The sequence below is a fragment of the Budorcas taxicolor genome, chromosome 1, assembly GCF_023091745.1.
Source record: "Budorcas taxicolor isolate Tak-1 chromosome 1, Takin1.1, whole genome shotgun sequence".
Classification (NCBI taxonomy): Eukaryota; Metazoa; Chordata; class Mammalia; order Artiodactyla; family Bovidae; genus Budorcas; species Budorcas taxicolor.
This window is the reverse complement of record NC_068910.1, coordinates 183,187,131-183,214,089: the sequence shown is the minus strand read 5'-3', so window position 1 is coordinate 183,214,089 and position 26,959 is coordinate 183,187,131. Positions and strand designations below refer to the sequence as shown.

General features: G+C 43.8%; 1 protein-coding gene across 1 annotated transcript in view; it reads left to right on the top strand.

The window, feature by feature from the left end:
- The window catches only part of GYG1 (glycogenin 1), a 38,168-nt gene extending 11,700 nt beyond the window's left edge, over positions 1 to 26,468 (top strand). The window contains exons 5-7 of the mRNA XM_052637834.1: positions 6,213 to 6,339; positions 22,945 to 23,164; positions 25,608 to 26,468. Coding sequence (XP_052493794.1) covers positions 6,213 to 6,339; positions 22,945 to 23,164; positions 25,608 to 25,781 — 521 coding nt within the window. The 3' untranslated portion in view covers positions 25,782 to 26,468. The remainder of the gene's footprint in view (positions 1 to 6,212; positions 6,340 to 22,944; positions 23,165 to 25,607) is intronic.
- The last annotated feature ends 491 nt before the right edge of the window (positions 26,469 to 26,959 follow it).

Below are 26,959 nucleotides of genomic sequence, written 5' to 3'. Positions count from 1 at the left end.
AATTTGAGCTCCTCATCTGGGGAAGATACTAAGTTTAAGGGCTAGGAATAGATAAGTAAATAATACAGTTTTTTTTTAACCCTACCTGTATAAAGTTTGTTCACTGTATATTTTATGAGACCTTACATTTAACACCTAATTACACAATTACGTAATCATGAATCTGATAAATTCAGAGTGCTAAAAGAATCTAGACTTAGGAGGAGCTGCCTTAAATTGAGAAAGTGAAATTTAAACCACAAATAACTTGCACCCATGTAATTATTTAATAGCTTGATTATTTAAAGTATTTTTTAAAGTGAGAAAAGCTGAACGTGAAATGGTAAAATAAATCAATCGTTCTTGGTTTAAATGGATTGAGGCCGGCGAGATGCAGTGATGCTAAGACCAAAACTCAAAGTACCTGGATTCCCGTGAGCCACCTGGGTTAATCCGATGATCCTTAGTAAACCTGATGGAAATATCCCCAAGAGCTGGAATACTCACAAACAGTAACTTAGTATCTTTGGCATGCTCTCTGTAGACAAGAGTGATAACACCTGCTGAGCCTGTTATAGGAATTCAATGTTAAGGACTGAGTCACATTTTCATTTCAGCGTTTGTGTATCTCTCGCTTATGTTGTTCAGTCACTAAGTCGTGTCAACTCTTTGCGACCCCGTGGACTGTTGCCTGCCAGGCTCCTCTGTCCATGAGATTTTCCAGGCAAGAATACTGGAGTGGGTTGCCATTTCCTTCTCCAGGGAATCTTCCTGACCCAGGGATCAAACCTGCATCTCGTGTGGATTCTTTACCACTGAGCCACCTGGGGAGCCCATCCCTCTCCTATAATATTAACCATATTTTGCTTTAAATTGTTTGCTTGGTTTATGCTCTTCTATTCCCTGATTAGGCTGAAAACCATTTGAAAGCTGGACCCGATTTTAGTCGTCATTCTAGAGTACCTATATGTAATTTATATAACCTCAGACATTTTCTATAGAAACGACATTTCTGAGAGTGACATTCTCTAATATAATAAAATTTAAAAAGGGTCATTCTCTAAAAGACCCTGCTGCTGCCGCTGCTAAGTTGCTTCAGTCATGTCCAACTCTGTGTGACCCCAGAGACGGCAGCCCACCAGGCTCCCCGGTCCCTGGATTCTCCAGGCGAGAACACTGGAGTGGGTTGCCATTTCCTTCTCCAATGCAGGAAAGTGAAAAGTGAAAGTGAAGTTGCTCAGTCGTGTCCGACTCTTCGAAACCCCATGAACTGCAGCCTACCAGGCTCCCCCATCCATGTGATTTTCCAGGCAAGAGTACTGGAGTGGGCTAAAAGACCCTAGACCAGTGCTTCTCAGATTTTAATATGCAAACAAAGCATCTAAGGATTCAAATGAGCGTTCTGATTCTGTGGGATTGGGGACTTACTATTCCACAGTTCTGTCAAACTCTCAGGTGGTGCCCCTACTTCTGGATCCTTGTGTTGAGCAACATGGTTCTAGGGTAACATTTCCTTGGGGCTGAGAAATTCAGGTTCATGTTTAAACCAAAATTCATTCTACTCTGCCCTGCTATTCTTAGTAGGCAAGCCAGCTGCCAACAAACTATGGGAAAGCACACACAATACTTAAGCACTGAATAGTGCACACATTAGAAAACATAACAGCATGCAATTCCATTTCTGTCTCATAAAATAATGGACACAGTTTCTGATAAGTGCTGTGATATGGTCATGTTTATCAGGTTCCTGACTCTGGTCAAAAGACCTGGAAATACTGAGTGGTTGTAACGTTATCACTAGCACTTGGCCAGCCTGGGGGAAGGAAGATACAGAATTCTGATGTTTGCTTTTGTTGCAGAACAGGTGCCATGCGTCTCTTGTTCCATTTCCTTTCTGTCTGTCTCTCACCTGTGTCACCACACCCACGCTTGCTGGATCACAGCTGCTGGCATGTCTGCTAATCATGCTTGTTGCTTCTGAGCTGATTGAGATGAACAGTGTCTTAACCTGTCAAAAGAAATAAAGTTGCCTCTGGAAGCCTGACTAGAATGTACTGGACAAAAGTCCTGAGGTTTTCGTTGGGAAAATTCAGCAGCCTTCATTACATCCTTGTATGTCTTGTAGCACAGACCTGCTTAGATTTGCATTCTGCTTTAAAGTGTGCTCGAGTTTAGGGACTTCCAATGAAAGGATATTGATAGCACCAAACACAGATTTTTCTAGTGAAACTAAAACATAGTTTTGCATGATCTTGAGATGTACAATTGTACATTTGGGAGAAGATGGTTTTTGTTGTGTTGTGTTAGTCGCTCAGTCATGCCCGACTCTTTGTGACCGCGTGGACTGCAGCCCTCCAGGCCCCTCTGTCCATGAGATTTTCCAGGCAAGGATACTGGAGTGGGTTGCCAGATGACTGAATTAAAAAATTATATAAGAAGCCATAGACTTCTAGGTGGTATTTAATTCTATTTTTAATCCACCACTTTTGACTAAAGGGTCACCCTTCATAGTACATAATGAAGTCAGTGGCCATGGAAGTCTCATGGTCTGTATGTTCTGTGCCCTGAGAGGTAGGGTCCTCGTTGAGGGTGTAAGGACTAACCAGTTGAATGCGTACCATTGATTCACACGTCTGCTGCCCTGTCTCTTCCACTTCTTGCTTGTTTCCTGTTCTAGCAGTGCTTCTCAGCCCTGCCATGGCACACAGCTGAGGGACTGATGGTGTTTGGAGGGTACCTGAGAGTGAGCGGAAGTGGCCTTTTGTGGCTGGAGGCAGCTGGCCAGGGGCTCTGAGGAATCAACAGAGCTCTCGACTCCTGTTTCCCAGGCTCGCCCTGTCAGACTGGGGAGTCCTGCTTTATGCTTAACTCTTCTGACCTTCGTGGAATTGGATTTCTTGTCTGCATTACAGTGTCATCAGTAGTCATTTTAAGTGGAATTGCTTAATTTTAAAAGAAAAGTCTTTAAATGTGGCAGGAAAAAGCAAGTAGTAGAAAAAGATACATAGTATGATGCCTAGTTTTATAAAGTTCAAAAACAAGTGAAAATACATATATTGTCTGAAGACACACACACATGCGCTAAAGGAAATCAAGATAATTACAAACAAATTTCATAATAAATAGTTCCTTCTGAGGTTGGGGGCAGTGACATTGGGTAAGGGAACCCCCACAGATAATTTAAACAGTGTTGGTAGTGTATGAGTTTTTCAGTTGGATATTGGGTATATTTAGTGTTGTTGTATGCTTTATAACATACACATATGTTTTTCTTTTGATAATATATTTCATACTGAAAATAAATAAGTGAAAAATGGAAAGAAAAGGTCTTGGCACAATTCTCATTCTTTCCCAAATTGTATTATTAATATGATAGAATTACCAAAATAATGTAACAATATTAAGGAAAAGTTGGAGTGAGGGAACATCGGTAACACCAATCCCCTCACACTACTACTGTTGTTGAATTTATTATCTTCTGGTAGCAGTGTGTATGTTCTTGGGGCTTCCTCAGTGATAAAGAATCTGCCTGCCAATACAGGAGACCCAGGAGATGAGGGTTCGATCCCCGGGTTGGGAAAATCCCCCAGAAAAGGAAATGGCAACCCACTCCAGTATTCTTGCCTGGAGAATTCCATGGACAGAGGAGCCTGACAGGCTACAGTCCACGGGGTCACAGAGAGTCGTACACAACTGAGCGCACACACACACACGTATGTTCTTAGTTATAACGTGTCATTGTATATTTTTATATTACACAGTGTATTGATGGTCTTTATAACCGCTGGTTTTAATGGCTGAATAATGTTCAGGGAGTGGTTAGTATCACAGTATACTAAACACTCTTCTATGGTGGAATATTGAAGTTGTTTCAGCTTTTCTGCCATTAATGTCCTTCTTCATGGTTCTTTTGTTCATTCTACAAATAACTTACCCATGTGTAAGGCATTCTGCTAGCTGCTAGAATTACAGTGATAAGCAGAAAGAGCCATAATCTCTGTCCTTGTGGAATCTAGAATCTAATGACTAACAGTTCAAATGCATTTTGCATTTTAGCCACATGAATCTTTGAACTTTAAAAAAACTTTTTTGAGTGAATTGTAGATTTACATGCAGCTTAAAAAAATGTAGAGAGAGACCCCATATACACTTCATTCACGCTGTTTCCCCAATGGTAACATCTTATATAAGTGTAATTCTGCAACAGGAATTGATGCATTGACACAGTCCACCAACCTTGATTCTCTGTTGAGCTACTTGTCCCTTAAGTAATGGGGGCCTGTCAGAACTTTCTGATACAGAGAGATTGCTCCATGTGAGGTCACTCCAGACAGTTAGCTCAATGATGCCTTTGATCCATAGAGTTGATCGAAGGCATTTGGAAAGGATGGGACACACAGAGGGTAGGTAAGGTACATTTGGACTTTAAGCCTAATGCCCTGATCTTACTACTGAGCTCTGAATATTAAATACATCTCCAGATCTTTAAAGTCTTTTTCAGAACCAAGAAAAATCAAATAATAATGACAGCCAATTTGGGTATGTTTAGAAAGGAAACTAGGTCTTAGTGCAGAGTGAACCAGGGAGGGAAGTAACTGTGCGGTTTACCAGCCTTGCACTTTGAAAGAGCAGGATTCTCTTTGCCTGTCACCCTCCCTCCCTCCTAAGCACAGATACACACACCTGCACACACCTGTGAACACCTGCACACCTGAGCTGCTGTTCTGATTCATGGGAGTCTCTGGTTCTGGGTGTTTCTTAGGCTCTGAGCCTAAGGTGAGACGCACATGGGCTATGTGGTTGAATGTGTTTTGAAGTGGCTTAGTGACTGGTTACTTGTGTGTTTATGATTTAGGTCTTGTTCTTAGCTGTTGAGATTTTTATTGTTTTCTTTTAAATGAGTGGCATGGTCCTCACTATCTAAGAAAAGTGTGAGGTCCAGGAACCCCCAGGGTCTGAGCAATCATTGTGCTAAGTGTTTGTGGCTGCTGTTGACATTAGCCCAGTGAGAACTGACCTGCCTGGAGGTGTGGTTGGTGGCAGAAGGGTGCACCAGGGTGACATGGCCTGCTGTCCATCACCCTTCCATCAATGCTGGGGGCTTCAGAAGTAATTCTACTATCCCAGTTTGCTCTTTTTTGCTTTTGACTTTTTCTGTACCATTTCTCTTTCTTTAAAAAAAAAAATTTGCTATCTGACCTTTAAAAATATTGCTATTTATTTGTTCATTTGTTTATTTTTGGCTGTGCTGCGTCCTTTTGCTGTGTGGGCTACTCTCCAGTTGTGATGTGTGGGCTGCTCATTGTGGTGGCTTCTCTTGTTGCAGGGCATGGGCTCTGGGGTGTTCAGACTTCAGTAGTCGTGGCTCCCAGATTCTAGAGCACAGGCTTAGTAGTTGCACAAGCTTAGTTACTCTCCAGCATATGGGATCTTCCTGGATCAGGGTTGGAACCCGTGTCCCCAGCATTGGCAGGTGGATTTTTTTGTTTAATCACTGAGCCACCAGGGAAACCCTGTCCCATTGCTCTTTAACCTAAAGTCTAAAATCTTTAACCGAGAACAGTCTAAAGTCCAAGCCTGGGGTGGTCTAGTTGTTGCCTACCTCTTGGAGACCCACCTGGTGCCAGGTGGCCCCCGCCCTCCTCTGCAGTCCACTTAGCCAGGCCGCCTTCCAGGTCTTCTTCCCAGAGCTGCACGTTTTGCCCTCCTCGGGTCTGTGGTGCTGTGTGTTCTGCCCACCTTCTCTCCAGCAGCAGTTGTCAGCCCACCTGTGCATCCCTCGTACAGCTGTGTACACCTTTCCACCCTACCCAGACTGTCCTAGAGATGATGGCCCTGTCTCTGCTTACAGTTGATTCTCTAGTGCCTGGGCTGGTGTCTGGCACGTAGTAGCTTCTCAGTCAATATTTGCTCAGTTAATGAATTAGCTCAGGGAGATGGCTACCCTCTAAAATGTACTTCGGGAGCCTGACATAGAATTTATTATTTTAAAAATGGAATTAGTGGGAATTTCCTGGCAGTCCAGGGGTTAGGACTCTGGGCTCTCACTTCTGAGGGCCTGGGTTCAATCCCTGGTCGGGGAACTAAAATCCCACCAGCCTTGAGGCACAGCCAGAAAAAAAAAAAAAAAAAAATAGAATTAGTACCTATTTGTAAAGGTCCAGTTATATATTCCTGTAAAATTATTGACCTGTCCTTGAAGTCCGTGACTGTAATTTGTTTGTTTCTTTCAGGCGGGGACCAGGGTTTACTGAACACGTTTTTTAGCAGCTGGGCAACAACAGATATCAGAAAACACCTGCCATTTATTTATAACCTAAGCAGCATTTCTATATACTCCTACCTCCCAGCATTTAAAGCGTAAGTGCAAAGGGTTTAACTGTGGTGTGGGATGGTGAGGGCACGGGGTGTGGTTCACATTTGGGGTGGGGGGTGCCTCAGTGTCATTCTTGGGGCAAAAACAGGTGGAGACTTTGAGGAAAGTCCTTTCTCTCATAAGAAACTTGGCTGTGATGGGGAGGGGCCTTGCTGGTATTCATCACTTTACGTTTGGAGGAACCCAGAGGGCACTTTGCTCTCTGTGGGAAAAGGTTCCCATTGGTTCCTGGGATGCCAGGGCCTCTGATGAATCATCTCTCTGTCATGGTCAAGAACACTTGCCTTGTACAACCTGTTGAGCCTCAGCTCTCTAAAATGAGTGTGTGAACAGCTCCCTCCGTGGTTGTGGTAGGGATGACATAAGATGTGTGGTGTCCTGGTCAAGGGCAGGGCCTGTGGAGCTGGCCTCCCTCACTTCCCATCCTGGAGAAGCCACTTCCTGGATGGTTAATAGTTACTGAACTCACAGCCTAGTAGGAGTTGGGCTTGTTACTGAACACATCCTCGGTGTCCTCCAAAGGTTATTGTGAGCACTAAGGGAGGTGGCTCGGTCAGTCAAGAGTCTGCCTGCAATGCAGGAGACCAGGGTTTGATCCCTGGGCTGGGAGGATTCCCTGGAGAAGGAAATGGCAACCCACTACAGTATTCTTTGCCTGGGAAATCCCATGGACAGAGGAGCATGGAAGGCTGCACAGCCCATGGGGTCACAAAGAGTCAGACATGGCTGAGCCACTAAATCTGCCTAAGGGAGGCAGTCATGTGTAGAGCTAAGGGAGGCTGGCCTCCCTTTGTTGCTGTGGTTCAGTCACCAAGTCGTGTCTGACTCTTTGTGACCTCATGGACTGCAGCACACCAGAGTTCCCTATCCCTCATCAACTCCAAGAGTTTGCCCAAGTTCATGTCCAGTGAATCAGTGATACCATCTAACCATCTCATCCTCTGTCGACCCTTCTCCTCCTGCCCTCAATCTTTCCCAGCGTCAGGGTCTTTTCCAGTGAGTCAGTTCTTCACATCAGGTGGCCAAGGTACTGGAGTTTCAGCTTCAGCATCAGTCCTTCCAATGAATATTCAGGACTGATCTCCTTTAGGATGGACTAGTTGGATCTCCTTGCAGTCCAAGGGACCCCTCAAGAGTCTTCTCCAACACCACAGTTCAAAAGCATCGGTTCTTCGGCCTCCCATAGCATTTAGTAATAGCAGGTGATTTGTCCTCTATCTGGGAGGTGGTCTAGAAATGCAGGCAGATGATCTCTCAGCCTGAGGAGCAGCATGTGTGTTCTCTTTCTGCCATTTCCCTGCAGTGTGGGGAAGGCTCTTGGCTTCAGTCCACCATATGTAAAAGGAGGAGGGAAGTAGTAACCTCCCTGGTCAGGCTGTTGGGATAAAGCAGTTCATATACATAAAGTGCTCGGTGGACATTTGCTGTTTTTGCAATGTGCTCATTTCACCCTGTTCCCTGTGTGTTTCTAATTCAGCAGCTAATACAGCCAAGTTAACAGTGCTTGTCTCCCAGTGAGGGCCTGGGGCCTGTCCTTTAGCCTCTGACTCATTCGTGTGCAACCAAGATGATGATTCAGGCTTCTTGAGCAGAGGCCAAGCTGTCAGGTTGATCCTGAGACAGAGCCGTGAGCAGCGACACTCTCTGCTGAGTTGGGCTAGGCTTGTGATCTCTACATCTCGCATGGGCATTCCTGAGTGAGCAGAAAACAAAGGGTCTTTCACTCCTTGTGATTCATTATCCAAAGTCCCCTCTAGATATCTCGCCCCTAGGTATTGAGCATGCCTGGCTTTTTGAGACGGAAATGTTTCCTTTTGTGTTCTTTTCTGGGTAAACTCTGTCAGTGTTACCCAGCTAAAGATGACAAGTATTTTGTGTTCTTTCCTCCCTAACTGTTCTCTTGGAGTGTGTGTCTCTGACATATTGCAGCCTCTTCCTTTCTAGAACAAAACAGACAGCCTCTCAAACATACCAACTGTGGTCTGAGTAAAGCAAACAGAACACAATTCACTGTCAAGGGATGAAAAATAGCAGATGCATTATCTTTGCCTCTAGTCCTTGGCCTTGAGACGTACAAGCCTGTCTTGCTTGGAAGTGTGGACTTGATTTTCTCTAGTTTTGCGTTTAGTTTCAGATATACAGCAAAGTGATTATTTTTTTCAGATTATATTCCAATAAAGGTTATTACAAGATATTGAGTATAATTCCCTGTGCTTTCCACTATATCCTTGTTGATCTTTTTGATGTATAGCAGTTCGTATCTGTTCATCGTAAATTCCTAACTTGCTCCTTCCCCTCCCTTTTCCCCTTTGGTAACCATAAGTTTGTTTACTATGTCTGTGAGTCTGCTTCTGTTTTGGATATAAATTCATTTGTATAATTTTTAGATTCTATGTATGAGTGATAACATAGAATATCTGTTTTTGTCTGACTTACTTCACTAAGTATAATATTTTCTCTGTGCCTGATTCTTTGTAACCCTTACTGCCTCATAACTAAAAGTGTTCCTACAAACCATGGGCACTTTGTGGTGGTTCACTCAGTCATGTCCGACTCTGCAACCCCAAGGACTGCGGCACACTGGGCTTCCCTATTCTTCACTGTCTCTCAGAGTTTGCTAAAATGCATGTCCACTGAGTCAGTAATGCCATCCAACCATCTCATCCTCTGTCGTCCCCTTCTCCTCTTGCCTTCTATCTTTCCCAGCATCAGGGTCTTTTCCAGTGAGCCGGCTCTTTGAATCAGGTGGCCAAAGTATTAGAGCTTCAGCTTCAGCATCAGTCCTTCCAATGAGTATTCAGGGTTGATTTTCTTTAGGAGTGACTGGTTTGATCTTGCTGTCCAAGGGGCTCTCAAGAGTCTTCTTCAGTACTACAGTTTGAAAGCCCTCTAGAACTGAATTGCTCTATAAGAAGGCAGTTGCTTAATTTAATTGAGTAGCTTCAGCTGAGCAAGCAAAGGTGAGTGTGCAAAAGAGAATCATTAGTGGTGTGAGCAGTTCTGCGCCCCTTTCCACTCAAGTCTGCTCGTCGAGCTTATATCCTGAGATGACTGTACTGGGGAAACGTGAATTTGACATCCTCCCAATTGGACTCGGTTCCCATATCATGTTGATGCAGAGTTTAAAGATTCATATTTTTCATGTAACACGGCCTTATTTCCACTATGGTTCATTCAGAGAGTCCCTCTGATTTTCATTTTCCTACCAATGTTGAACTTACTGTCCCTTTAGTGATAAGCCTGGTTTGCACAGACACTGCTTGCATTCATTTTATTTTGATGAAGAACAAGAAGCAGGTAGAGCTGAGTTAAGTTATTTGGGGAGAAAATAGACTTACTTGCTGGAATCTTGGCTGCCTCTCTCAGAATCCCAGTAGTTTTTATATCTTCTAAATGAATTTCCCAGCACAACAGTTTGGGATCTAAATTACCAAAATGGTTAGGATGGTTTCTTCTTCCTCACTCTAGAAATGAGCGCTAATTTTGGACATCTGCTTGGTGTATTGCCATAACCGTAGTGTAGATGACGCACTGGGAGGTTAGGAGCAGCCCCATCACTAGCTCGCCGTCAGCTGGCGTGTGACCTGATGGGAGTTAACACTGCCTCCATGCTGCTCTCCCTGGGGGGTGTCGGCTCCACAGTTTGGTAACAAGGTTTCTCAGAGAGATGCCTTGCCTTTCCCCATTGCTGGTTATTTAGGGATGTGGAAACCAGATCACAGAACTCATTTTCCCTTCCCTTTGCCAGAAAATTCTTTTGTTTTGTTTTGCAGATATCCGTCTCCAGAGACATTTTTCCTTACGTTTTTGTTACAACTGGGAAGGGCTAAAAAGGCAGGCAGTTACATTTTCTCTTTTGTTTTAAGTTAATATAAAATTGTGGCCCAAATCTTTGAAGCTTCCCTGGTAGCTCAGTGGTAAAGAATCCGCCTGCCAATCCAGGAGATGTGGGTTTGATCCCTGGAGAAGGAAATGGCAACCTACTCTAGTATTCTTGCCTGGAAAATCCCATGGAGCCTGGTGGGCTGTGAGTCCATGGGATTGCAAAGAGTCTGATACAACTTAGCAACTAAACAACAACACAGACAGTCCTGAACTCTTGGGCTGCCATCGCTACCGGACCAAGAACCCTGTGCACAGCTGGGAACTCAGAGTGAATTCAAAGCCCCACTGCTGGGCTGAGGATGACCTTGCTGGCCTCCAGGACCGAGTGGCCCTGTGGTGTGCTGGCCTTCCCCAGGAACAGCACAGGTGGTGGCAGGTGGAATGAAACTAAGGAGTGGTTTAGAGGCTTCATGGAAGAAGTCAAGAATTTGGCTCACCACTCCTAGCAACTGTGTGCCTTGAGAATGCCAAGACAGTATTTAGATACCCCAGAATCTCACCACCTTGGATATCTTACAGCAATGTAGCCTTTGCTCTTACATGAAGTTTCTGCAAAAGGACGACCTGACATGAATCAAATTTAACATGAATTTGAGCCACAGGGGTAGCATATCTAAAGCCTTTCTCTGCACACTGTTTGGACAGAACAAAGCACAAAGGAAGCAGGTGTACTAGTTTTACCACTTTGAATGGATTCTCAAACGTAGCTTCTGAAAAACCAAATTAATAGTATTTTCTGTAACAGAAGATCCTGTTTAATACCGCATAACTTGAGAACCAAAATGCTTGGCTTAGAACTTTTCAATTAATTTGTAATATATGTGTTGAAAAACAAGCTCATAAATGTATTTCTTAATGAAATAATATTTCTGAAAGTGCCTCACATAATGTTTGGGAAATAGCAGGCTCCTAGTTAATATTCGTTTCTTTATGTTTTCTCCATCTGGAGGGCCTGTTTTATCCATATAGCATAGATTTTGGCTTGTACATAATACTGGGTGAAATCTCGTTAGTCTTTTTAAAATCAGCCATTTAGTTCCATTTTTACTTTCCATTAAATCCACTGACTAAAAGCTGTTAATGTTATATTATGCTATATAAAATTGGCCTAAAGCAAAGATAAAGAACCCTATGGTATTGCTTCAAACTGCCATACATATTAATTGGTCGAATTGATTGACTGAAAAACTTGATTTGTCAAATAATTTCCAATTTAACTTACCCTTTTACTTGAGTTTAAATATGATCTAAGACCTGGCCTAGTGATCTAATCTCAGAAACTAGATCTGCAGACCCAAAATATTTCTTTCCATTAGTTTGCTGCTTTAGATGTTTCAGAGGATGTTCATATCCATTATTTCTTTCCCAGAAATGTAGCTTATTCGGTAAAACCTCTTCAAGCCTCTTTAGAGTCAGTATTTTCTGAAAGTGAAATTGAACCTTTGGTGTCCTCATTTCGGTTGTGTACGCATATTTCTGATGTGGTTGTTTTTCCTTGATCCCTAAGAGACCCCTGGTTCCAGTTCTGCCTGGGACTGTTGTCATTGAAGATATAGACCATCTGTGTTCATTTCTTTCCACACTCCTCCATCTTCACCTAAAACCCTGAGGAGCTGTGGTTGGTATGGCTCTTATTTTTTCATCCATTTGTTGTCTTCTTACTGATTATCCAGCATGGAGCATATGGAGGGTGCCTGCCTTCTGCTCACAGAGGACCGGAAGAATGAATGAGGGCACCGTAATCTAATCAACCTGGCAAATGCTTAAGCATGCAGAGATTCCTGTACATCCCATGGTACAGTCCAGCATGGTTTGAGTGTTGGGGAATCAAGTCTGTGGTTCCACGGACATCTTCTTTCTCGTTTCTGGGTGTCGGGGTGCCTGCTGGGCCCCAGGTCACCATGTCTCAGCACAGCCATCGGGTCGTTCTGACTTCACCTCTGAGCGCCTGTCAGATGGTCTGTCCTCAGGTCTTACTGCTGCAGCCCATTCTGCTACCCGGGTCCTCATCACAAAGCGGGAAGCTTCCACGACGGTCCCATTGCAGCCTTCAGAGACTGCTCTGACAGTAGGCACAAAACGGTCTGAGGAATAACGTCTTATGGGCCGGACTCTGGCTGAGAAATGCCATCTCACGGGAGAGGGAGCTCGTGGGAGGGGAAGAACATGGGGATTGAGTGGAAGATTCAGGCTTCTCAGCGGTCTCAAGCTGGTGGGCTATAGACTGTATTTGTCCCACGGATATGTTTTGTCTTTCTAACATAATTTTATTTTTAAAAATTCTCTCAGTTATTAATGCTTAAAATTAGGGAATTTCACATGAATTGCAAATTTCTAAGTCCTTAAAAAAAAAAGTCAGATCTTTAGCAGGATGTGGAAGAAGAACGTCAAAGATATTGTTACCAGCGTGGGACCTAAGCAGCTGGAACAGAGGAGCTGCCATTTCCCAAGATGGGAAAGACTGTGTGCAAAGTCGGTTATTAGGAGCAGGGACTGACCAGAGATGTATCCGGTGTGTTAAGTTTTGAGGCAAATATTAAACATCCTAGTGAAAATGTGGAAGAGGTGAGTAGGTACAGGAGTTGGGAGTTCAGGAGAGAGGTCGGGTAAGACATTGCCACAGGAGTGTCAGCATATAAGTGATATTTATAGCTGGGAGACAAGATGATATCAGCAAGAGAGTAGTTATGATACAGAAGAGTCCTTGATACCGAGCCCCGAGACGGGAAAATGTGGAGCAACAGGAACAAGAGACCGAGACCAGCAAGGCAGGAGAAAACCCTGCAAAGTGAGGTTTTGCACAAGCCAAACAAAGAAAACATTTCAGGAGAGGGGCAGTGATCCATCCATGTCAGGTGCTGTGGTAAGCCAGGTCAGAGGACTGCTGAGAAGTGGTCCTGGACCTAGAACGTGGGGTCACCGGTGACTTTGGCAGGGACACGCCTGGTGGAGGGTGGAGGAGAAAACCTTATCACAGCAGAGCCAAGGGAAGGGAGAATTGGAACCCTTCTGAAGCATTTAATTAAAAGAGAGAAGAGAAAGGGACTCCTAACTGGATGGGAATGTTGGACCAAGAGACAGTGGTGGTGGTGGTTTTTTAAGATGGAAGCAGTTACAGCATGTTTGTGTGTTGATGGAAATGATCCAGGAGGGAGAGAGAGCACTGAAAAACCTGGAGGGAGACTTGCTGAGTGATGCCCTTGAGTAGGCGAAAAGGAATGTGTCTGAGTGCACAAGTGGAGAGGTTGGCTTCAGACAAGGGGAGGACAGTTGCGTGGGCAAGGATGCAGGTGGGTGGCTGTGTTTTTTGATTGAGTGAATGAATGAGCAGTCAGCCAAAAGAGGCTGAGAGTGACACGCTACCCCCACGAGTCTCCCTAGTGACCTTACCTCATGGGGCTCTCCCTGCTGCTTTCTGAAGAGTAGCCAACCAGGTAGGTGGTGGAGGTGTTTTTTTTTAATATTTGTTTGTTTATGGCTGCACTGGGTCTTCATTGCTGCGTGAGGTCTTGCTCTAGATTCAGTGAGCGGGAGCTATTCTTCACTGTGGCGTGTGGGCTGCTCATTGCAGCGGCTTTTCTTGTGGAGCACAGGCTCTAGGGTGCAGCGGGCTCAGTAGCTGCAGTGCTTGGGCTCAGTTGCTCTGCAGCATGTGGGGGTCTTCAGGTATGGAACCTGTGTCCCCTGCATTGGCAGGTAGATTCTTAGCCCCTAAACCACCAGGGGAGTCCCAAGTTGAGCTTATTAAAGTCTGGGTTTGAGTACTGATGTTGTTGGCATTTCCAGGGCACAATTGGGAGGGTTATTTAATTTAGCTTGAAAGGCAAAGAAAGATTGGGTGGGTCCCTGGAGGCTGCAGTTGTTTGTTGCTGGGTAGCAACTGTCTTCTGGTGATGGGAAAAGCACTCACCCCATGACCCCCCCCCCCCTCACCAGCTCCACTCTCTGCATGACCAGCCCACCCCATGGGCACTTGGCTTTGTAACTCTTGATCTAGATTGTGAGTGGGTAAGAGGAGGAAATTTTTGGTGAGAGAGGAGAGGTGGCTGATCGACTATGGGAATCGGTTTGGGTTTGTGTGTGAGAGGGAACCCAGGAAGACACGAGAGTAAGTAGCCACAGACCAGAGAGCATGAGTCACTGAAATGGTCCAAGGATGACTGGCACAGCGGCCACGTTTCCTAGGGAAGGATTGGGCTGGCAGTGCTGCGTGTCTCTTCTTGGAACCTGCGTGAACACTGCAGGCAAAGAGCTTCGTGAGAATTGAAATTGCTCTTGTGTGCACCCGTCCTGGGTTAGTTCCCATTCTGCTCTGACCAGTCCTGTCGTCTCATCCACACCTTACCGGCTGCATTTCTCAACTGCTAAACTGGTCGTGAAAATTCTATCTGATCTTTTGGTAACACCAGGTCACAGGGATTATTTTAATGGCTAACCTAAGCAGTATTATTGCTGGCTTGGGTTCAAACTATGTCTTGTGATCTGGACGTCACTTTTGAGATTCTATCAAGTTAAAATTAGAACACTTATTTTAAGAGATGTGTGCAAGCTGAGACAAATCCCCAGTAGTGGGTCAGAATGAATGGCTCTCAGTAATTTAGAGACAATTGTGATATGTACCCAATTTTTTTTTTTTCCTGGCTGGTAAAATTTGGTGGATAAATCGGGCAGTGAGTCAGTGATTCTTCTGGTTATCCTTGCACTGAACCGAGGTCAGTTGAACTTGATCTTCTGATATCAGCATGTCCTCTTCTTGTTCATTGCCTACTTTGCTTTTGACTAAAAAGCGACCTAAATTCTGACTGTCGTACCTGTTTGGCCTTTGGTAAGGGAGAGAGATACCACTAGAAAAATACTCTGGGTTTCTCTTCTCTAAGAAACACCCCTCCTCCAAATTTGCATTTAAGCTAAATTGTTCTTTTAAGCAGAAGTAATTTTCCCTTTTCTTATGACCTGTGCGCACTCTTATTTCATTTCACATGGTTATTTTGGACTTTTTATAAATGGCTGAAGAGTAAGTTGGTTAAAATGATAGAAAATAATTTTTAAAAACATTCCTCAGGGAACATGATTGTGACAAACATAAGTACATGAAATCCGTATCTAGATGAATGGAAATTCCATATTCAAAAACTGAGACCTTTTGGTCATCTCTTTTGCAAACAGACTGTTTTATCATAAAAGTTAATAGAGCAGGCCGTTCAGGCTACTGTGTTTTGTAATTAAATACCATTCTGTTTGTGTAGTGAGACCATAGTTACATAAACTATGTAACTGACAAACCTCCATATGTGGTGGTCAGGGTTAGGCCTAATGAGGCCGCCCCTTTCGTGGAGCCCAGGGCAGCCTCAGGTCATCTCCAGGAACATCCTTTGGGTGACTACGTTTTGCATAACTGCTGAGTCTGTCTTCACTTCCTCCCACCTTTTTGTCTGAGCCCCATGATTCCCACTCAGCAGCTGCATCTCTCCCCACCCTCAAAGGGCCCAGAGCAAAACCTTAAGTGACTCACCAGGCCTGTTCTTCTCATAAAGCATCCTTGCTCTGAAACTTGTTTTTCTCCCATCCCTGTTCATTCCCACAGATCTGTCAGGTGGCACTGAGGTTAAAGTAATACCTCAGCACCTAAAAAACAAGTTCTGATTCCTGACTGTGCAGAAATAGGGCTGACTGTAGTATGAACCTGTGACATCAGAAGCCTCCACACCATGGGCTATAAGCCCAGCATCTTCCTCTCTCATGTATCTCTCTGCTGTCACCTTCTGAATCCTCGTGAACTCTTCCCAGTCTGCCCCTGAGTACCCTGGACCCAGTCTTTTTTTTTTTTTTTTTCCAAGAAACACCTCATATTGGGCATTTTGTGACTTGTTTTGTTGCTGGAATTTGAGTCGCTGTTGGGGGAGTATGTCACACTGGGCAGCGTTCCACAGTTCTGCTTACCAGCACCCAAGGGATTCCTCACCTTTGAGCAGAAAGAGCAGTTCACCCCACATTTAGGACCCTTTAAGATCTCAGTTTCTACCTCTAACAGACTTATCAAGAACTCTTAAAACCAACACCACTCTGTCTAGGAAAGGACCCTCTAGTGAATAGAATTTTTCACATTGTTAGGGTGGAATGTGAAGTCTTTGAGAAAAGAAGTCCTTCTCCTGGCCACAGAAGGCAATGGTGACTTAGCATTAAAGAAACACTCAGGCACATGGATTCATGAAGGAAGAGCCCAGGCCTGAACCACAGTGAAATGCAGGGTATGGACCGTCCCCAGTGGCATTCCTATTAACTAGGAGAAGGCCAAGGGCCACGTGGGCAGGAATCCAACAGGCATGAGCCGGGTGTCCAGGGAGATGGCAGAGGCCTCTGAGCCACCTCGAGGCACAGGCAGAGCCAATGTACGCTTCTGCCTCCCACGGACAGTGGGCAGTCCTGTGGGTAGGTGGGTTTGCTGCTTTGCGGTGGCATTCTGCTATAGATTAGACCATTGTGCCTTCCTCTGCATGTGCTCTGATGGCCCAGTTCATGGAGTGAGGTGCTGGGAAGGCCCCTAGACACTGTCAAGCACAGTCCACTTGAGAGTCCCTAAGAAGCACCAACCATTTCTTGCTCATTTTTCCCCTTTCCCCCTAAACTTTGTGCAGACTGCACCCTTCTGAGAACAGTTTTCAGACAGCGCTAAGTTGCTTGCTCTCTAGCTTTCTTTCCTGTTAATTACTTCCTGCTGCTATGTCCTTGACTATATTGGGGCTATTTCCAGGGTTCATTTCCAGCTTTGATATTGACTGTCTCTTGCATTAGTTGCTCAGTCCTGTCTGACTCTTTGCAAGCGCATGGACTGTAGCCCGCCAGGCCTCTCTGTCCACGGAATTCTCCAGGCAAGAATACTCGAGTGGGTGCGCATTCCCTTCTCTAGGGGACCTTCCTGAGCTTGGGATCAGTCGTGGGTCTTGTGCATTGGTGGCAGATCCTTTACCATCTGCGCCACCAGGGAAGCCCAACTGTCTGTAGGCAAGGGGTTAATCTGTGGAGTGATACTCTGAGATTATGTCCTTAATAATAATTCTGGGACTGTCTTACAGCCTGGCTGTGGTGGAAGACCTTGGCTCTGGAGCCAGACTGCTTTGCTGAAATCCTAGTCCTGTTATTCACCAGCCGCATGATTCTAGACAAGTTAGTTAATTTCTTCCTACCATGGTTTCCTCACTAAGTTGTTTTGGAAATTAACTGAGGTAAACCAGGCAAATGTCAACAGTGCTTGGCACATGTGGGTACTCACTGTGCACACTCAGTCACTTAGGTATGTCCAACTCTTTGCGACCCCTTGGACTGTAGCCTGCCAGGCTCCTCTGCCCGTGGAATTTTCCAGGTAATACTCAAGGGAGTTGCCATTTCCTCCTCCAGGCGATCTTCCTGACCCAGGGATTGAACCTGCATCTCCTGAATTGGCAGGTGGATTCTTTACCACTGAGCCATCTAGGAAGCCCTGATAGAGGTTAGCTATTCTGATTACTATCGCTTAAGCATGCGTGAACTATGAGGAGAGTGTGCTGGAAAGGAATAAAGTTCATGCTGTATTCGTGTTTTAATATTATTTTTCTTAGTGTTGCTGTCTCTCATGTAATGACTGTACATGACATTGAAATTAGGCTCAGCAGGTCATGGGTTGAGATATTGCTTGGTTAATAAAGGAGAAGCCGATAAGCGCTATTGCTTCAGGCAGGGAAGTCGGGGCAAGAGGGGTGGATATCAGAGGAGGTGGGAGGGGCCCCCCTCCCACGTGTGCTCTATTCTGGTTTAGGCTTAAGTGTACCGCTAGGCTGAGGCAGTGCCTGTTGTCCCTGCCTGGCCCCCGCTGCCCCAGAACACAAGTATCAGGTCTCTGGGATAGGTTGCCCCCTCATCATTAGAACATTTGTTGAAGGCACTTCTCTTAATCCTGCTCATCTTTCTCAGGCCTTGACTGAGCCTCTTCCGAAAATCCCCACCTGCAGTAATTGCTTTGGAATGTCCATAGCACTTAATGTCAGCACTGCCCTGCTGGCTCTGCTATGTTGCCTGCTTGTGCTATTGTTTCTTATTTTTATGTGGATGACTCATCTCCATGTTTGGATAAAGGCTCTTGAGGCTGCACACTGACCATAGTAATGGTGCCTTACATGGAACTGTTGGTTATTTAATTGATCGCCCTGGTGGTGGTTTAGTTGCTAAGTCATATCTGACTGTTGCGACCCCATGGACTGTAGCCTGCCAGGTTCCTCTGTCCATAGGATTCTCCAGGCAAGAATACTAGAGTGAGTTTCCATTTTCTTCTCCAGGGGATCTTCCAACACAGGGATCGAACCCAGGTCTCTTGCATTGAAGGCAGATTCATTACCTGCTGAGCTATGAGGGAAGCCTGTCTATGCACAAATTTGAGCATTATGATTTATCCCCTTCAAGAATAACATTGAGAGTTCTTGTGTGTGATGTGCCCAAGTATGTGCATGCATGTAAAATATACCACATGTATAAAATAAAGAGTATGCTTGGGAATATCAAGGATCCATCATCAGAAGAAATGCCTTGAGGGGAGACAGTTATCCTTAGGAGGAATTAGACAGTAGGCTCTCTTTTTGTGCTTGGTTTTGGAGTAGCAGCATGATAGGATGGTAAGAACTTAGGCTTAAGAGAGGGACAAGACCCCATCGCTGCCACTAAATAGCTGTGTAACTCTAGACAACTCAGCTCTAGGACCCTCCATTTAACACATTAGTTAGTAAAAATCTACCTGGCAGGACTATTATTATTCCCAAATGTGTCCTGAAAGAATTTGGACCCCAAACATAGTAAAATGTCAGATGTTGTTGTTCAGTTGCTCAGTCATGTCGAAGTCTTTGTGACCCCATGGACTGCAGCACCGTAGGCTTCCCTGTCCTTCACCATCTCCTGGAATTTGCTTGATGCCATCCAACCATCTCGTCGTCTGTCATCCCCTTCTCCTCCTGCCTTCAATCTTTCCCAGCATCAGGGTCTTTTCAAATGAGTCAGCTGTTCGCATCAGGTGGTCAAAGTATTGGAGCTCCAGCATCAGTCCTTATAATGAATATTCAGGACTGTTTTCCTTTAGGATTGACTGGCTGGATCTCCTTGCAGTTCAAGGGACTCTCAAGAGTCTCCAACACCACAGCTCAGAAGCATCAATTCTTTGGTGCTCAGCCTTCTTTATGATCCAACTCTCACATCATTACATGACTACTGGAAAAACAATAGCTTTGACTAGATGGACGTTTGTCAGCAAAATGTCAGATAATGAAAGCTATATAACAGGTCTCTGACATTAAAAACAAAACAAAAAACCTTTAGGAGATAGGAAAGGTTACATGAATAGAGTTTGCATTGTTTTGACCTGCCCATCATGCTCAAGTACTTCGGCTGTCTGTAGGATAACTCCACTAAAATCTGACACTTGAACCCAACACCCAAGGATCTGTCCCATGTTACCTTTCCCTATCAGAGCTTCCTGAAAGTGAAAGTCACTCAGTCATGTCAAACTCTTTGCGACCCCATGGACTATACAATCCATGGAATTCTCCAGGCCAGAATACTGGCGTGAGTAGCCTTTCCCTTCTCCAGGGCATCTTCCCAACCCAGGAATCTAACCTAGGTCTCCCACATTGCAGGTGGATTCTTTACCAACTGAGCCACCAGGGAAGCCCTCAGAATTTCCTCAGTTCAGTTCAGTCCAGTTGCTCAGTCATGTCCGACTCTGCGACCCCATGAATCGCAGCACGCCAGGCCTCCCTGTCCATCACCAACTCCCGGAGTTCACTCAGACTCACGTCCATCAAGTCAGTGATGCCATCCAGCCGTCTCATCCTCTGTCGTCCCCTTCTCCTCCTGCTCCCAATCCCTCCCGGCATCAGGGTCTTTTCCAATGAGTCAACTCTTCGCATGAGGTGGCCAAAGTAGTGGAGTTGCAGCTTTAGCATCATTCCTTCCAAAGAAATCCCAGGGCTGATCTCCTTCAGAATGGACTGGTTGGATCTCCTTGCAGTCCAAGGGACGCTCAAGAGTCTTCTCCAACACCACAGTTCAAAAGCATCAGTTCTTCAGTGCTCAGCTTTCTTCACAGTCCAACTCTCACATCCATACATGACCACAGGAAAAACCATAGCCTTGACTAGACAGACCTTAGTCGGCAAAGTAATGTCTCTGCTTTTGAATGTGCCATCTAGGTTGGTCATAACTTTCCTTCCAGGGAGTAAGCGTCTTTTAATTTCATGGCTGCAGTCACCATCTGCAGTGATTTTGGAGCCCAAAAAAATAAAGTCTGACACTGTTTCCACTGTTTCCCCATCTATTTCCCATGAAGTGATGGGACCAGATGCTATGATCTTCATTTTCTGAATGTTGAGCTTTAAGCCAACTTTTTCGCTCTCCTCTTTCACTTTCATCAAGAGGCTTTTTAGTTCCTCTTCACTTTCTGCCATAAGGGTGGTGTCATCTGCATATCTGAGGTTATTGATATTTCTCCCGGCAATTTTGATTCCAGCTTGTGCTTCTTCCAGCCCAGCATTTCTCATGATGTACTCTGCATATAAGTTAAATAAGCAGGGTGACAATATACAGCCTTGACATACTGCTTTTCCTATTTGGAACCAGTCTGTTGTTCCATGTCCAGTTCTAACTGTTGCTTCCTGACCTGCATACTGGTTTCCTGCTTGTCTCTAATTGGAGGACACTCAGTCTGGCAGACACATGCTATGTGGCCCCTGCCTAAAAGACCTGTATTAGCACCTGCTACCCAATGCCTGTCTGCTGTACAGGTTTTTAAGTCACATCTTCTATCTCATCATCACCTGCCTCACTGAACTTAGCTGTCAGTGACCTCTTTGCCTCTGAACTCCTAGGGTACTTGCTGTTCCCATCTTCCTTTTGGCACTTGTATTCACCTTTATCATTATTTTGTTTTACGTATATATAGATTATATACATAGGACAGACAGAATAGGACCATTCTTAACTCTTACTTTTCTTATATTATGATATATAGTGTGTGTGTATTGTGAAATATAGTATATACACAAGAGGATATACAGAAATGTTCAGTTTTAAGAGACATCCACCACCCAAGTTCAGAAGTGGAGTATAACCAGCATCTTAGAAGCCCCTTTTTGTCTCTTTCCTATCACGGTTTCCCCTCTCTTCTCAAGATAACCAGTATCATGAAATTTATATTGATTACGGTTTTCTGCTCTTTAAACAGTACTTTTTTTTGTTTGTCCTTATGTAAGTAGATTCATATGTATGTATCCATATTTACATACATATGAATACATGTATTCATATTTCTATTTGAATTTGTATAGTTTGTTCATATTTTTAAAAATCAGTCATCTATTGGCTACAGGATGTGTATAGCTACAGTTCATTTGTTTTGGTTGCTGTATTGTATTCTATGATGTCAGTATACCAGAAGTTGTCCTTAAAAAAAAAACTGAATGGATAAGTAACCGTCAAATTTCAGTGACATTCAACAGTCAGCAATGTATTTCTTGCTCATATAGTGACTAGATTGGGACAGCTCTGATTGTCTCAGCTGAGTTAGGAGCCAGGCCTCAGGTTTAAGCCACATCTGTTGCGATCGTCTCATTCTTCTGCTGGCAGAAGTTGTAGCTTCTCAGGGAGGCTGAACAGAAGCAATGCTTCTAGAAGGCACACTGTCCCTTCTGCCCACATTTCATCAGTGAAAGCAAATCATGCAAACACACCAATATCAGGGAGGCAGGAAAGAGACTGGGCAAAAAAGTGAACATCTGCAGAACAGTAAACTAACCTGATGTGTGGCCATTCTGGTTGTTTCCAGTTAATGACTATTTCAGACAGTGCTGTGGCTGTGAACATTTTGATTATGTCTCCTGTTGTGCACATGTAGGCGTTTCTCTAGGGTTCATGCCTAGGAGGTGAGCTTCCTTCTGGGTTGTAAAGCGTGAGCAGTTGTAAAATGTAAAGCATTTTCCGCTTTACCAGGTAATATCAAATGGTCTTCCAAGTGCTTGTACCTTTTCTATCCTTGCATGTGTGCTCAGCCGTTTCAGTTGTGCTGACTCTGTGCAACCCCATGGACTGTAGCCCACCAGGCTCCTCTGTTCATGGGATTCTCCAGGCAAGAATACTGGAGTGGGTTGCCACACCCTCCTCCAGGGGATTTTCCCAACCCAGGTATTGAACCCACATCTCCTGCATCTCCTGCATTGCAGGCAGATTCTTTACCACTGAGCCACCGGCTCTTCTTGGTGGATCGGTATTTGGTTGTTGCACTGATCCACTGTTACTTAGGGGTTTTTGTGTATATTTAACATACAATTGAGGACTTACCCGGTGGCTCAGTGGTAGAGAATCTACCTAGAGTAAGCGCTGCAGGAGACTGGGTTCAATCGCTGGGTCAGGAAGATCCCCTGGAGGAGGGCTTGGCAACCCACTCCAGTATTCCTGCCTGGAGAATCCCATGAGCAGAGGAGCCTGGCCGGCTCCAGTCTGTAGGGTTGCAAAGAGTTGGACAAGACTGAAGCAACTTAGCACTCAGGCACAATGTACAGTTGAATAATTTTAGAAGTAAGTCTAAAGTTTTTTCAGTGAGCTCAACTTTTCTTTTCCAACCACGACTAAAGGATGGAAGGTGCACTGTCAGTGCTCAGAATTCACTGTTTCATCTTGTGTTCACTTGGCAGATTTGGTGCAAATGCCAAAGTTGTGCATTTCCTAGGACGAACCAAACCATGGAATTATACTTATGATCCTCAAACAAAAAGTATTCAGAGTGAGTCCCACGATCCCAATATGACTCACCCAGAGTTTCTCAGCCTGTGGTGGAACATCTTCACTACCAGCGTGTTACCTGTGCTTCAGCAGTTTGGCCTTGTCAAAGACACCCACTCATATATACATGTGGTAGGTTCTCTTTTTTTCCTTCAGGTAATTTGGTGTTTTGTTTTTAAAAACCTGGTATACTAGTAGAGACAGACTTTTTAGTGGTATTTTGAACAGAGAGATAAGTAAGCCTTTGCGGAAAGAAAACAGTGTTCATCTTAGAGGGGAGAAATATTACCAGCAAAGATTAAAGCAGAAGTAGATTTTGTGGCAGATTTCATTAGACTTGGGAGCACAAGAAACGTTTTTAGAGGTTTAGACTGATAGATGTATCTGTATATATATCCATATGTTATAACTATAAAATTCTTAGTCCATTGTCCTAAGACTGTAAGATTATTCCTAAAGTAGTGGTTTACAAAAACAAAAAATGCCCCAGTTCATGTTTTAGAAGCTGCAGAAATTTTAAATATACTTATTTTAGTTTTGCCATTTGTGTAGAAGAATATTTTTCAAGTGAAAATTAAAGAACAGGAACATACAATAAATACTTTTCTGGGATTATTTTGAGTTGCTGTGTTTTATTCCTCTGGTTATATAGGATTTTAGAAAACCTCTTTATGAGAAGAAGATTACTTAGTAACATTTACAGTTAACCTCCTGCTTAGCATCTTTTCTGACTTTAAAAGTCTTCTCTGAGGTTTGTTCTTTTGGAAGAGTTGGAGGAGGATGGGAAAATAAACTTTTATGTTATATTAAGATATAAAGAATAAAACTAAATCAGTGAATTATAATCAAGTCTAAAGATCAGTTAATTACCTTGAGACTATAAAGTTAGATTTTAGTCATTTCACTTTTGAGCACTGGTGCTGAAATATAAAAAGGAGAAAGTGAAAAACAACACATCTTACACTATTTGCTTTATATGGACCATGAAATAATATTTATACAGTACTTGGAACATTGCCTTGTACGTAGGAAGTGCTTACGAAAAGTTACCTATTCTTCTTTAACCCTTACAACCACTCTGGCAAGTAAGTAGTATTTTTGTTACTATCCCCTTCTTATATATTAAAATTAACTGAGACTTAGAGAAGTCACACAACCTCTCTTAGTTATGTAACAGACCAGGCAGTGGCAGAACTGGGACTCACATCCAGGTCTGAGAGACGGTTGTCCTTGTGAAGAGCATTGTGAGAGGGGGACTCTGCGAGAGGCTGCCTGTGTCATTCCTGTGGCAGGTGGAAGGCAGAGGCAGGACTAATCCAGGGGAAGGACAGGTGTTGCCACAGCTATAATAGAATCCCGTGGAATCTACCCAAATACCTTAGAATTCTAGAATATTTAAATTCATACATATATACTCATACTTACACACACATATAGCAGCAGAAATAGGTAATCACATGTTATGTTCTCCCATTTTCTCTGTTAAAAGCTATAGCTGTATGTATTCATTTGCCTTCCTTTTTCTCTACTAATGGTTGTAGTCCTGTCGCACCTGAGAGCTTTATGAAGGATAGCCTTAAATGTTCTCTTACGCTACCACTGAAGTTAATTGCCCGTGTGGTATGTGCTCAGTGGTGTCCAACTCTTTGTGACCCCATGGCTCCTCTGCCTTTGGAATTTTCCAGGCAAGAATACTGGAGTGGGGTGCCATTTCCTATCCCAGGGGATATTCCTGACCCAGGGATTGAACCTGCGTCTCTTGTGTCTGCTTCATTGGCAGGCGGATTCTTTACCACTAGTGCCACCTGGAAAGCCTGAAGTTAATTCCCCACCTGTATGTAATGAGAATTGAGCTTAATGCAGAGGAGGCTTACTCCATTCCCGCACAGTTACCTTGTTCCTTCCACACAAGCCAGGGACTGAGGGTTATGAACCAAGGGAAGTAAAGATGGGAAATGAAGATTCATTCAAAACTAAGCAGATTTAACAGAAGCTACAGGAATAGATGCGACTTGGCAATAAACTTGAACAGGAAGATAAGTTTGGTGTAGAGTCTCAAACCATTTAGCTTACTTTTATAACGTGACGGCTATCTATGTGGTGCAGCTCTCTGCTTAGGTTCTTAGCTTCTGAGGTACCATTTTGTTTAAGTTCTCAACCTTTCTGAGCCCACACAGATCAGGAACTTATCATGAGACTTCTGTTCCCTTGTCCATCCATCTTACGCTTTCTAATGAACTGTTGCAGCTTTCAGACTTGGTCTATACACTGGCTTTCTCTTGTGGCTTCTGTAGAAAGGTATGCAGAACTTAAACATTAACCCTACCCAGTTAATTTGTTCCCCCAATGTTTTCACCAAGTCAAGAAGTCTTCATTTTGTTAGGAAAAAAAAAAAAAATCATGATCCTTGTACTTCTGTGTCTTTGTTTGTTTTGTTTCACGTAATACTTTTTGGTTTTTGCTACTTTGCATGATGATTCATCCTGGTTTTACTCACCTTCCTCAATTTATTGCATTCTTACAATGGTCCAACTTTAAGCTCTAAAGGAGCCTCTACTTATTCTCTCCTTTCTAGGAAAATGTCTCAGGAGCTGTATCACAGCTGTCCCTTGGGGAGATCCCAGCTCCGGCACAGCCTTTTGTATCCTCAGAAGAACGGAAGGAGCGGTGGGAACAAGGCCAGGCTGACTACATGGGAGCAGATTCCTTTGACAACATCAAGAGGAAACTTGACACTTACCTCCAGTAGAAACACTGCCATTTTCCGTGGACACCTCCACTTCAGAGGCACTTGTTTCTGATACTTGGTACCTAGAGCTGGGTTAAGAAAGGTCTGTTACAGTTGCTAGAGGCTTTCACTAAAATTCATCAGATGTGGGGTTTTTTGCAAGAAAACTGGTGAGAACTGGGCAAAAGTTGTTTAAGTAGCAATTCTGTTATGTGAACAACAGTTCTGCTTTTTAACCCTGAGCTTATATTTCACAAATTCTCAATTAAGCTGATTGCCAATGTATATGGTAGGGGAAACTCAATCTGCAGTTGTTAAGATAGCTGTATCAACTCTTAAAATGTGCCAAGCCGGGCTTCAAATCAGTCTCCTTTCAGAATGGGACACGCACGGTTCATGTCTCTTGCTTGCTTGCTGAGCCCCTCACTAGACCTGCATTCTAGAGTCACCCAGAGGCTGCCAGAGTGATTGTAATTCTGCTTTCAGATAAAGCCAGCCTGTGATAGCACTGCTGAGTGATTCATAAGCATATCAACAAATGGTGTGAACCCATTTCCTAGTCTTAGTGTCTGAAGACGTTCACCAGTTTTCTGTGTACAGTAAGGCGGCATGCTAAAATGCTTTGTTCCGTTCTGTATATCTGAAAACAGCAGTGTGATGGTTCCCTGCAATGGCACCCTGTATGAAAAATAAAGACTTATTGCCGTATCTTGGTTGTTTCATTAAGGACGCCCACTCCTCATGGGGAAAAAAAAGTATCAGGGAATTTTTCGTAATTTGTAGAATTTGTATTTTAAAAACCAGTGTAAAACTTGACACAAATATATGCTTTAGAAGTTGTTTTCTAGATATCTAGGGAAATCTACATCTAGTGTTCTCCTGTGATGGTGATGTATCTGATATGATAAATGGAGGAAAGGAAGATCAAGTTTCTCTATTCTGTCACTCACATTTCACCTCTATATTAAGTGGGTACTCAAATTTTAGAATATTGTAACCTTAATGAACCTAGGTTCATTGTCAGCCTCTAAACATACTCAATAATCTTTCAGGACTATTAGAATTGGTATCAGACCCAGTGTCTTCTAGCATTTTTTATCCGTGGCTTAAAATGATAGAAGTACCAATATAAAACATACTTATTAAATGTGCAGGTGATTCCAGGTTGCACAGATGGCAAGCTAGTGAAGGGCATGATT